At 44.2% G+C, this 13,376-nt stretch overlaps 2 protein-coding genes across 5 annotated transcripts in view; one reads left to right on the top strand and one right to left on the bottom strand.

The window, feature by feature from the left end:
- ANKLE1 (ankyrin repeat and LEM domain containing 1) overlaps window positions 1–3,435 on the bottom strand; it is a 29,720-nt gene extending 26,285 nt beyond the window's left edge. Inside the window, exon 1 of one of the 2 annotated variants that reach the window (XM_078669138.1) lies at window positions 3,297–3,435. In XM_078669138.1, the coding sequence (XP_078525264.1) occupies window positions 3,297–3,361 (65 nt within the window). In that variant the 5' untranslated portion in view covers window positions 3,362–3,435. Of the gene's footprint in view, window positions 1–2,849; window positions 3,069–3,296 lie in introns of those variants that run through there. The other variant, XM_078669139.1, reaches the window with a different exon arrangement.
- The window catches only part of LOC144798327 (nuclear receptor subfamily 2 group F member 6-like), a 768,088-nt gene continuing 758,087 nt past the window's right edge, over window positions 3,376–13,376 (top strand). For 2 of the 3 annotated variants that reach the window (XM_078669144.1, XM_078669143.1), the window contains exon 1: window positions 3,378–3,618. The gene's annotated coding sequence lies outside the window, so the exon portion shown is untranslated. Of the gene's footprint in view, window positions 3,619–13,376 lie in introns of all 3 variants that reach the window. The other variant, XM_078669149.1, reaches the window with a different exon arrangement.

Below are 13,376 nucleotides of genomic sequence, written 5' to 3'. Positions count from 1 at the left end.
GGTGTTACACACATCTCAATTACAAGATGGACACCAAATGAAATAATTCAAAAGATTTTAAAACTTGCATTTTACTGGTTGCATCTCTTCATCTAAAACTTCAAAAAGCAATCCACTCCTGAAAGCGGCACTCCTATACCAAAATTCCCTTGATGTTAGGAAATATTATGACAAAAATAATGACTTTCTTTTAGGTTATTTTTCATTAAGTAATATTAATCATTGGTATTCTCTGCCTTACCATGTTTCCATCTTATTCTTTAAAAATATATTTTATACCGTGTGTAAGGTGTTTTTTTTTCTGCAGAGCATTGGGCATACTGGGTTGAAAAATCAACATATTCCAACAAATGGTTCAAAATATATTCTACTACAAACAACTACAGCTTTATCAGCGCTATTTTAAACTAGTGGACCGGCCATTTCCTCCCCTTCCACAACTAGAAATAAAATTGTGATATTATACAAAGAGATATGCTGCTTGAAGGGTTGTGGACAAATTGTGCTTTCGCCAATATTACTTGACAATATACAGAAAACCACAAATGACTCACCTTTGTATTCGACAATATCCCTAAAACTGAATATTGAGAATTTTTTAGTGAGAAGTGAACAAGGAAGCTGAGACCTTGTCAATCGAGGAATTCAAGAGATGCGGCACGCCAAACACTTGCCCATCATCAGCCTTGACGACCTGCAAATTTGCTCTTCAAGGGCCCTTTTCTGTTCTCAACATGGCATTTCTGGAGCCAACAGTGGCAATATTTGATGTCAATGTATAAAGAACACATATACACAACCGCAATGCCTGGACTGCCTCCTATAACTTCTGCCCAATAAGTGGTTTTGCAGTTGTATACTTCAGACTCCATGCTCTGCATTCGCTTGTTCTAGTTAGTTAAAAACAGCAATGTTTCCATTCCATTTCCTGTCGTTGTCGTGTGTATCTTAACCAGGGTCATTGAAAGTATGTGGCATGGGAGGCCCAAATGAAGAGGCGAGAAAAGAACAATTATGCAGTGTAATGTGACACATTTTGTAATAGTTATTTTAACACATGGTATCACTGTCAAAGCAGATTTTACCTCATTAGTACCAGTTTAACTACCAAATGCAGCAATAAACAACTTGATTACCTGCCAACCAACCTGTGTAAAGGGTCTTTCACCGTGCGGGATCATGTGCCACCACATTTTGGTTGTTTTGATACGAAGGAGGTAGAATCTAGTGGTTTTTTTAAAACCTTGCAGATTATTTAGCAGATAATGGATTCAGTGCTAAATGCTGCAAATCTATAATTGTGCAGAAAACTCCATGACCACAGAGGCACATGATTAAAGTGGCTTTGAGCAGAACATACAAGATGTTAAAATTGGGCCAAGAGCCACACAGCCCTACTTTTAATGGTTGTGGTTTTGTTCCACCACTAAATATAAACACACATTCATTGCACACACTTTGTAGTTGGAAAAGATGTGTTTTAGCATCTTTTTCAGGTGGGGCCTTCACCCACGGCTAGTAGGTATACTTTAATTTTCCTTCAACTTAATTTGAACAGATTATGCACAATAAACATTTGCAATGTTTCATACACCCATATAGTGTACTTATTTAGATATTGCCACCAAAACTTGAGATAGCTGTTCAACAAGCAAAGACCATTTCATAGGACAACTACTTCTGGAACAGGCGTAAGGTGGTCTGGTCAACTGATGATGCTAAGGCTCCTACTACCAGCTGAGTAAACACTATGCAGAGGCTACTAACACAACATAACAAAGGCAATTGTTTCAGATAATCTTGCATGATGCCCTGTGGAACGACACAACAAATGTATTCAATATGGCCTATTACCAGCATCAAATGGTAACTGAGGAAGAGGCGCTCATTTGTTTTAAGCCATGTTGTAATGTAACAAAAAACAGCCACATTTCTTTATAGTTTTGGGATGTTAGCTACTTTAATGACCGAAAATTCTTGATGTCAAGCAACCCATAATTTCAGACGATGCAGCACTCACAGTGAATATCATAAAATCATTAGTAACTGCCCTGTAAAGTTTACTGAAATATTAAAATACCATTGAGGACTAGTACTCAAATGAAATGTTGTGAAGGGGAGAACAGGAGTTATTGAGACATTCTGTGGGCCTCTGCCCCTTGCACAGACCTAGGAATTCATGTTCATATTTTCAGAACATAAACATTTTCAATTGAAATTATTCGCAACAAAACCAATGTTGTTACTCACTGATCTGATTCTGCTAATAAGCATTGGCGATGCCAATAGGTCTGGCTTACTTTTAGGCTTATGTTCATTGCTCTGCGGCATGTCTGAATGCAGACCACGAACAGAAAACTGAAAGGGGCTCTCAAACAGACTCTCGGCTTATGCTTGAGGAAGAGTCACTCAAAGTGTCACATTTGACAGGAGACTGTCACTCAGACGCACAATTGGATCAAGTTTTTAAGACCTTTGTTTTTTAAATATGATGCTTTTCATAGGAACAAAGCGGTGGAGTTACTGTCTGAGATGCGATATTTAGATGTGGCAGTTGGGATTGCTCGGTTCTGACGATCTGTTTAACAGAATTTAAAAAAAAGAAATGTAATGGGGGTGAGGGGGCGAGGGGGGGGTCATTTAAAGGTTTTAATTGATAAGTGTGCTTTTTAGAATGTTTTATGGCCAATTGTCTAAATAAACTTATTTTTGAACCTGAACCAGATGCACCATAGAGACAAAACACACACAAGCAGCCACGGATAACCAGGTTTAAGTAGAAAGAAGAAAGATCCCTGCGCAACACTCCTGGTATGGTATGTTATCATTCTGAGAGGCAGAAGAACTACCTGTGGAAGGAGGTGTGATGAGGGCAGAGCCCGAGGAGTGATGAGGGCAGAGCCGGGGGCATGCCTGGGCAGGTGCCGGGCTCTATACCAACCCTTAAGACTCCAGGAGCTGGTCACGAGACCTTCAAAATATTCCAACTGTTTTAACCCCCGTCCTGCTGAGCCCACCCGTGCTGAGGTGAATGACCCGCACCTGTGGCGCAGCTCGGAGGTCGCTGCGTAGCGGGGTCACGCACTGTGCGGAGGGGGCACGCGCCCCCGATGACAACACGCGCCCCTAGGACGCCTCGCACCCACGAGCCGAACCCCCGCGCGCGGCCAGGTCCCCGGATGTTTCCTCTCAAGCAGCGCACCCCTCGCGCTGCCCGTGACGCCGTTCGTTCGTTAGCGCCCGGCGCGAGCCTCCCCCTCACGGATGGCGGCGCGCGGCGGCCTCGGTTCTCTTACTCGGCGTCCTCGTTCTCCAGCGCCTCGCACAGCCTCCGGGCCAGCAGCCGCCCCGGGCCGCCCATGGTGTGGGGGGCTCTGCGACGCTCTAGGCCCTGGCTTTCCTGTCAGCTCGCGGCCGCCGGCGCCATCTGCGCTCCCAGGCCTGGCCCCGGCCGGTCCGTGTGTTTCAAACTTCCCTCTCTGTGGTGGAGGGGGCCGGGCGTCCTCGGCCGCATCATTGGCTCCGCCGAGGAAAGGCGTGTGAGGGCCCCCTGCTGGAGGGAAGCCGGCCTCGCAAGGCCCTGAGGCGAACGAAGCCTTCAGTCAGGATTCACTTGAGGTAGAGTAAAAAGATTTGTATTTATTTATTTATGTATGCGGGGAAATGGGGAAAAAAGGGGCTAAATTAAATATAGGCAAGCCTTTAAAAAAAAAAATGCCCTCCTTAACCCCTTTCAAATAAACTTAGAAACTAAAATGCATGATTTTTGATCCCTGCTTTCCCTATGACCGACCCTACTGTGTGTTTTTTTTCACTAATCAGGCTCCATCAGTATTTTTGTCAAGACTGGGGCTACCTATAAACAGGTTAAAAGGTGCTTCCAATGTGTTCCATAATACCCTATAGGGTTGGTTGTCCACCGTGCAAATACACGTAATAAAGCATTTCAGAACTGGGCTTAGATACAGCATGAGCAAGATATTACTACAGGGGAGACAGTACCCAGTTAATCTATTCGGTGAAAATTTCTGTAGTGAAAATGTTACGTTTTAAAGCAAATAGTCCAGTATTGCAGTTTAAGTTCTACTTCATGATCTACATGGTCCTCAGTCTCTTTATTCCGTAATGTGAGTACTTGGTAAGAAGGTTCGGTACAGAAAATGACCACTAAGACCTATTCCCTGGCCAGGCAGCCACCGTGATTTCCATTCAGACAGGATTAGAATTTTATATTTTTATGGCTAAATGGGTACAGGCTTGTAGGAAGCTGGCTCTATATATAGTGGACCAAAACTAGATACACTGTGTAGAGTCCAGGCAACCCTTATTGGTTTACAGAGGCAAAATTGATGCTAAATGCTCTGGTTTCTCATAGGTTAATGCTAATAAGCATTTGTTGTACTCAGAGGCGATAAATGAGACAAACGCCTCAAAGAATAAATCGGAGTCCAATTTACAGAAGTAACTAATTTTTATATACATTTTCATCATATCATGAACTTCGTAAGCAAGTAAGTACTTTTTAAGATATTGATTTTCACAGGTAAGTAAAATGTTCACTTAAATGCTCCTTTATGCGTAATGCCTATGGAAGAAAAATATATACAGTAGGTAGGTTTCCGAGGGTCCCTTCTGGACTTAAGGGGTAAGGTCCAAAGTATTACTTGCAGTTAGTTTACCTGTCCTGGGGAGTTTGGGTACAGAGGTGCTAGTCAAGTGGGTAGCCTTACTTGCTACATCAAAGAAAAGAGGGAACCCACCTACAACCATGCTGCAGAAGGGGACTTATGGACAAGTCTGGAAGCTCCCAACGGGGGTCTTAGTTTACAAGGATCTTGGGAGCAGGGCAGCTCAGTCAGTTCTCAAACTCTGGCTGGAGTGCTTGGGTGCAGAATGGTGAGGCCAACAGAGCTGGTACGTCGAAGTTCCTTGTGCTTGACGGTCCCACCAGTTGAGGGTGCAAACATCAGGACAGCTATGCCATTCTGGAAGTGGGCCCCTGCCGTGCTGACGTCCCTCGACTGGTTGGTCCTGGCGTCTTCTCACTTGATGGGGAAAAAGCTCCGACCTTCAAAAGCACAGTGACCTCTTCATGGGTGGCTACTGCGTCGGTACGGCCAGGGAGCTGCAGCATGGTAAACCGGACTCTGCTGTTGAGGTGCATGTGGACTGCAAGTGAGTAGCTCCTCTACTCGAAGGGAGTTTGCTGGCAATTTGCAAAGGGCTGACAGTCTACCTGGGTTTTTGGTAGAGGTTCAGCTACAGGATGAGTCAGTTTATTCACAATTGTCGAGACTGGTGCAGGCAGGCAGGGTTTGGCGCCCAAAAGTCCACCAGTCTTCAGTTCTGATTTTCGCAGCTCTTCTTCATCCTCTTCTTCTGGGCGAGTCGAATCGAGGTTCCTGGCATCCAGGGTGCCACCTAAATACTCAATTTAGGTGTGTTAAGGTAAGTGACAGGTGGTAGCAAATGGGATACTCCCCTTTAGGGTGACTACACTCCATATATGAACACATCCTGTGGGAAGAGGGCATAACCCTGACCCAGTGAACCTAATTCCACCAAAAACAAAGATGGTAGAATTCTAGTTTTTGTGTTTAAATCAGGTAGCCCACCTTAGGGAAGGAACTGGCCTGATAGTGAACAGGCCCAGTGCAGGGGGTGGCATTTCGCTTGTCTGGGGGAAGCTTGTATCTCATATCAAAGGCAGCAGATGCTTTTGACGCCTCCTGCCTTCATATGCTGACTATTAGCCATCCTGCTTGGAGGAGGTGACAACATTCCTGGCCGGACTAGGCATTGTTTCTGCCCTCAACATGGCCATCACAGGGGGGGGGGGGGTCATATCTGGTCCTGCATCTATGTCCTCACATGTAATATAATGTAGTATTAGGGGATGTGTGTCATGTCGTTTTAACTTTTGTCTGCAACAAAACATGCAGCCTGCAATGACAGTCTTGCATGAGTTTGGTGGGGGTCCTTTAGGGTGGCACAATACATGGTGCAGCCCTTAGGGCCCCTCTTTAGTCTCCCTGCCCGTACCATTTACTAGGGACTTACAGGGGGTGCTAAAGGTATTGCCAGTTAGGGGAACAAGTATACAGTTTTAGGGAACAAGATCTGGCACAGAGGACCTGTATAGCAGGAACCCGTTGCAATTCTGTAAAAATTGCATAATTTTCCAGGCAAAAGGTGGTGAGGTGACCATGTCAAAAAGGGTCACTTTCCTATAGGGATGATTAGGTACACTGATGGACTGAGTGATTGTTCCTCATTATTATTAATTCATGGCACAATATTTTGACTCCAGTTGAGTCATTCTTCTTATATAAGGGTTACACCGACGGTGTGCAAAGACATCAGTCTTCCAGCACATCTCAGAGTTGTGGAAAATGGTTTCCAAAGATCCCTGAAGTCTCACTGCTTTACCTTACTTCAGTTTTTATGAAAAAAATAAAACTCATTACTTTTCTTAACAAAGGGGACACATACTATTGTCTATGTTGGCTGTTAACTCCACCGGGGTGTTGGAAGACCATGGGTTGCGTTAAGGCTTTGTGAGCACTTTGCTTGTTTGGGACTAATACAATGTAGGTGCTGATATTAATTGTGTAGTATTTTAGAAGATTAAATTGTGTGTCCTAAAACTGTGGTTAGCAGGTAACCTTCAAGTCTGCATCACCTTTCCTGTATTTACCCTGTAAACATACTCTGACTGGCCTCAATGTACTGCTCATGGTCAGTCTGTAAGAATGAAAAGCAATAACCCCTCCAAGTTACTCAAGGTTTCCCACTCTGCTCCAGTTTGTTCTACACTGTCCTACTAAGAGTGAGGAGCAAATACCAAGACATTTTGAATTAAAAAATAAGGTGTCTGGGCAGCCAAAATATACCCAAAGATCTGGAAAATCTTAAGAGGAAGATTTATAAGCAAACATCAGTAGATTTATTTTACCATCTACTTACATTGGAATGTAAGATCATAGGAAGAGTCTGTGAGAGTAGAAAAGGGATACAGAATGGAACAAGCCCAATACATTGGGTTTTTTACACTGACCAAGGATACATAGACTTTGTGACTGGTTCAGTGGTGTTGACCTCTACCCAGCCCTACTTGGCAGAGGGCCCTTTGACATATATGAGAAGGTCTAGGAACTGGCATGAAGTGTGCTATCTTACCAGCTTCAATGTTAGGGTGGTTGTTGATTAGTTCCTGCTTCCCTGTGCCCAAGAAGGCCAGGTGGATAGGTGCCTGTGAAAAACTCGAGACACCTGAACGTACTGGGCCTGATGGTGTCAAGCTGGAGTGGAATGTCTGCTACCAGGTAACTGCATAGTCTAGCTGGACCCGCTTGACACTTACTTTTCAATATCAATCCACCCTACTCTTCAAAAGGTTTTGAAGTTTTCTGTTATGACGAGATGTAGCATCTTCACTGCCTTCCCATCTGTCATACTTTTTTTTATCTTTGGTGTTTCTAAAAGTTTTTCTAGACCATTTTACCTTCTTGAGAACTCAGACATTCACCTAATTCTGTATCTTAACAGTATCCTTCTAATGGCCCAGGAAACTTCCAAGATAATAAACCTTTAGACTCTGGGCTTCATAATCAACCTAAGGAGGTTGGATTGTACACTGTATCAGATTTCAGGTTCTTGGTATTTGTTATACTCTCCCTGACCTGCCTTTAGAAGCGCCTCAGGACAACCTCCTATGAATTACCAGTACTAGATCATTCCAGCTTTCCGTCACGGGAGCCTCTCAGCTTTGAGGAACTTCTTTTCACACCACCTTTTCAAGCCATGTGCACTACTACTAAGCTTCACTAGGTCGATGACCTTCTCTGTTGATGCAGCAGGGAAACAAGTTCTCTAGAGTTGTCTTCTATCCACATAAATTCCTGGGAGCACTAGCCGGACATCTGCATTCATTTCCTGCAGAACAGATCCAAGTGCTAGGTTTAGCTTTGGATTGACAGAAGCTCCACTGTCTACTAAGTGAACAGGCTGGGTGTAAGACCAGCAAAGCGGTAATAGCAATGGAGCATCCTTCACCCATGAAGTGTGTGTGTATATATATATATATATATATAACAGAGATATATATATATATATATATATATATATATATATACACACACACACACACTCATATTCCCGATTTGAACTTTATTTTGACAAATCAATACATCTTTGATGCTGTGCTACCAACTTTGATTTGTATTCGGTATTATCACTGGTGCTGTTAGAATCAAGGTACCTAAGATATTGGTAACTTGAGGAGAAACCTCCACAGGAGCTACCAGTGGACTTAATCGTTGTGCTCCTTAGATCAGTCAGTATGAGGCAAGGGCTTTACGAGCCGTGAGTATTGTAAATTCCTAACGTCTTTCTTGACTGTTTATGGTGCTACACACCCCGGTGCACCCTTGTTGCTTTGCGCAATTCTGCAACATTACCGTGAGCAAGTAGGTGTTTAAAATTCTTCATAAGGTATAGGGTTATTTATGATTAACAGTCTAAGTGATAGATGAAAATAGCCTAATATTTTACCTACATAATCACACAATTGTAACCCAAAGGATGGTATTGAGAGATATGTATATATGGGATAAAGTACCTCTAATATAATTATAAAAATACTGCATGTTATGAGACGTTCCATGACCATTGTAAGGTCAGGAACTAACATGGCAGAGGATATTTTATCCCTTATTATACAAGGGCAGACATTACACTTCCCACAAACCACTTCAATATTTGGTAGTTTACTTTTTTTTATGATCATTGTAGATATGAAGAATAAAAGCAGAATATGTACTGCAAGATTAAATGGATCAAAAAGCAGTTAGTATATTTTTTGTTAAAGTATTAGAATCGGTTTAATGCCAATCAGGCTAAAAAATGCTGTAGCTTGGATTTTTTAGAAGCATGCAGAAATTCTACCTTTCCAGTTACAACCTTGCCATAAATCTCCTTTCTACTGACCACATTATCTTTTTTAATATACACATCAGGAGGAAAGATCAGTTCCCATATTCACTGTTTAAACTACTGCTGTAATCTTATGCAAACTACCGGTCACCATGGCTTCTGGCTCAGACCCCAGGCATTGTAACTTCAGAAGTCAACTATATTAGCCCAATATATTTGAGCAGCTATGTAATTTCTCTATTACAGGTGACGAGTGACATCACAACTTGACTATAATTAAGAAATTAGAGTCAGGCTTTTTTTTAAACAGGGATTGCTTACATCCCACTGTAGCATCTCCTGTTTGCCTACCAGGAAGGCGTTAGCTAAAGGCTTGGATCAAAATACCTCCCTAAATCTGAAAAATGTGTTTGCTGGGAAACAGAAGGGCTGGCTGGTTAAGTCTAAATGATAGCAAATTGGCATCTAACATCTTGTGATCAAATAAGTGCTTCCATCAGAGTGGCAGTTGAAGACTTTTTCCTATTCCTTGAGCTGCTGCATGGCAATACTGGCATGATTTTGATAGAACTGTCGATTAAGTGCCTGGAAATCAGCCGCTTCTGCTACATTGCTTCCTTTGACTTGCTTTAGAAAGCACCATTACTCTTCTTGGCCAAGTTAGGAGCATTAGCATATAGCAGTGACAATTGTGCCAGAGGAAGCTGTAATAGGCATTGAATGGAGACTCAACAATCAGGGCTATCTGCCACGTAAGAAATTTGCTGAATATGAGAGAATCAATCTCTGATCCGTGGTTTCCAAAATGAAGACTGCCAATGGCTTTCATATACATCAAAACGGTGGCATGATGTGCATGCCTATCACATGTACAAGTGGTATAGGCACGCACACGTTTATAATAAAACAGCATCAGAATACGCCTGGACCCGCCACTGACTCTTAATAAAAGCATAAATGATGTGAATTTTGGTTGATTGAGCATGTAGCTTCATATAGTGAAATAGTCATACGTGCACTATGCAAGAAGTGATGTGAAGGGGGGGGGGTATTTGTTATGTTATTTGTTATGTTATTTGGTATTTTTATAGCGCACAGCTGCCCCAGCAAAGGGGCGTCCTGGCGCTCTGACAGATGCTGTAACATAACACATAATAAAAGAAAAGGAATTAACTAGATGCCGGGAACAGGAAGGTTTTAATCGCCTGCCTGAAGGTGAGCAAATCTTCAAGGGCTCGAATGTGAACAGGGAGCGAATTCCATAAACTTGCCGCTAGCACCCTAAAGGATCGGCCACCCATTCTGCTCAGCTTGAAGCGTGGACAGATGGCTAGATGAAGCCCCTCTGATCTCAAGGATCTAGAAGGCTTGTAGGGTATAAGAAGAGGAGCAAGTGCCGGCGGCGACGAAAATTTTAGAATTTTAAAGGCCAGACACAGCGCCTTGAATTTAATGCGCTGTCTGACCGAGAGCCAGTGCAAGGCCGTGATGGTACCAGACACTGAACAGTGTCTGGGAAGGCCCACAATGGCTCGTGCCGCGGCATTTTGTACTCTTTGGAGCCTAGAGGCCTCCGCTTGATTCACCCCTAATAGCAGTGAACTGCCGTAGTCCAGCCGAGAAAGTATTGAGGCTTGGACTATAAGCTGTCTGGTAGGGGGATCAAAGTACTTTAGGACCGGCCTAGTACCACGCAGAATTCCGTAGCACGTGGCAGCCACCTTCATGGTGTGATCTCTGAAGGTCAACGCAGAGTCTACCCATACTCCTAAATTTCTCACTCCAGCAGCTGGAATAGGAGTGACACCAAGCTCCGAAGGCCACCACTGATTTCCCCATTGCTCCGCGTGCTTCCCTAGAACCAATACCTCCGTTTTGGGGGCATTCAACTGGAGGCAGTTGGTGCGGAGCCAGCCGGCTACTGCCAAGAGACCCGCACGGAATCTGGGGGCCTCCACCTCAGGGTCTTCACTAAGTGTCACCGCTAGCTGTGTGTCGTCAGCGTATGAGGTCATCGTAAGACCCCACTGTTTGACGACACCAGCCAACGGTTTCACATAGAGGTTGAACATTGTTGGGCTCAACGAAGATCCCTGTGGTACCCCGAGCTCCAAAGGATAGGTGGCAGATTGACCAGGTGGTATAGCCACTTTAAAGGAGCGGTCTGCCAGAAAGGACCGAAACCACTGGAGAGCGACATCCGTCACTCCCGCCTCCTGTAAGCGTTGGATAAGTATATGGTGGGACACAGTATCGAAGGCAGCGCTTAGATCTAATAGTATAAGCGCTGCAGTATGACCTGAGTCAAGTACCTGGCGAAGATGTTCCGTGATGTAAAGTAATGCCGTCTCGGTACTGTGTCCTGACCGGAAGCCGTTCTGACTGGAATCCAGAATCTGGTTGCGAGCCAGATGTTCGGACAGAACAGAGTTGACATGGGCTTCTGTTACTTTGGCGATCCAAGGCAACAGGGAGATAGGTCGATAGTTTTCTGGCAGTCGGGGATCAGAGTTGGCTTTTTTTAATATCGGAGTGACCACTGCCTGTTTCCATGCCACCGGTACCGTTCCACAAGACAGTGACATATTGATAAGGTTCAATATGGGGTCACGGCAAAGCGGGGAAAGTGTATTAATGAAGGCTGGCTTTAACGGGTCCGCAGGAGAGCCTGACTTGACCTTAAGGCTGAACCTGTCAAAGGCCTCACTAGACAATTCAGGTAGAATGGCCAGAGGCTCAAAATCTGCCGTGACAGGGGTAAAAGCCAATCGATCCTTGTGGAGTGTGTCCTTGTGGAGTGTGTCAAACCCACGATAGATTTTTGCCACTTTCTCCACAAAAAAGGAGGCCAATTTGTCACAGTGCAAGTCTGTGCAAATCACCTCTGATGAGGATCTATTTTTCATAAGATCCTTCAATACCTTAAAAATCAGTTTTGAAGGATTGGGGCTGGTAGCAAATTCTTGCGCGTAAAATGCAGCTCTTGCTCTGCAGATAGCTCTATGATAGAGCTTCAGCTCAGTGAAATATCGAGTTTTCAGCGCGGGGTCATAGGAACGTCTCCATTCCCTCTCTGTTTTACGGCAGGATTTCTTCAATTCTGCGAGAGATTCATTATACCAGGGGCTAGGTGTTTTTGTCCGGCCTTTCGACCACCGCAAAGGTATAAGAGCGTCCAAGGCATCTGTAATCCAAGCGCAGAAATGTTGATATCCTTGATCCACATTCGTGAAGGTACTCAGCGGTTTTCGCTCTAGTATACCGTAGAACTCTTCCAACGTAAGCTTATGCCAAGGCCTTTTAAAGATAGGCCTGTCTGTGGATATAAAAGGCTTATCGTGGACTGGACAGAAAGCTTCTATTAACAGGTGATCAGTCCACCCCATCAGCCTCGGTTCTGACAACCTTAACCCATCTAGTGTGGAGAAGAAGGGGTCAAGAATATGGCCTCCCGAGTGGGTTGGAAGGGTAACGAGCTGAGTCAGTTGGAGAGCTTCCAGATCCGCCAATAAGGAGCTCACGATAGTGGAAGATCCATTATCAAAATGGATGTTGAGGTCACCCAAAATATTAAAATTGGCACAGCCGAGTGCTATAGGACTGACCATGTCTGCCAGCGCAGACCTAAAAACCGAATCATTGCCGGGGGGGCGGTATACAAGGAGGCCACTGAAAGTAAATTGATGGGAAAAGGCAACTTTAAAAATGGCGCTTTCACAAGCGGGTAGCCCTGACGGCTTCCATTCCGCCGGAAAACAGGATTTGACTGCCATAGCAATACCGCCACCTCTTGTGGTCCTGTTAGAAGTGAAGATGGTATAGTTCTGAGGGAATGCAAGATTCAATATGGCAGAGTCGGAGTCCTGGAGCCAAGTTTCTGTCATTAAGAAAAGATCGGGATCCTCTTTCTCTATCAGGTCATAGATAGACAAGTGATGTTTAACAAGTGATCTAACATTAAGGCACCAAATACGTGGATCTCGCGATGCAACACGTAATCGTGTGGTTGGGGCGGCATTCTCCAAGGAGCATATTTTAGTAGGGCTCTTAAGAGACCAGCCATTACAGGCGCAGCTGTATGGGCCAATTAAAGGGTCCACAGGCTTACACGCATCTCCTTTGGACGTTTGCCCTATGACCAGCAGCTCTGACCGTGTGTAGGAAATCATCCCAACCAGGGATGTTGTTTTCACAGATTTAGAATGTTAAACCAAAGAAGAACATGATCTTCTAAACAGTGGATAAAACCTAGGACACCAACTGCTATCAGCATAGCATTCACCAGATGCTAAACTGGCCACGTTCTGTGGACACAATGTGATACCAAAGAAGCACTTTCACAGAAAAAACCCAAAGTGAGAAAGTCACAACGCAGTGTGAGTGGTGGTGTATTTTTACCACGCTAAGAAGCATTATCAAAATGTCCTAATTAGCCAATAAGA

The sequence above is a fragment of the Lissotriton helveticus genome, chromosome 12, assembly GCF_964261635.1.
Source record: "Lissotriton helveticus chromosome 12, aLisHel1.1, whole genome shotgun sequence".
NCBI lineage: Eukaryota > Metazoa > Chordata > Amphibia > Caudata > Salamandridae > Lissotriton > Lissotriton helveticus.
This window is presented reverse-complemented; position numbering and strand designations above follow the sequence as displayed.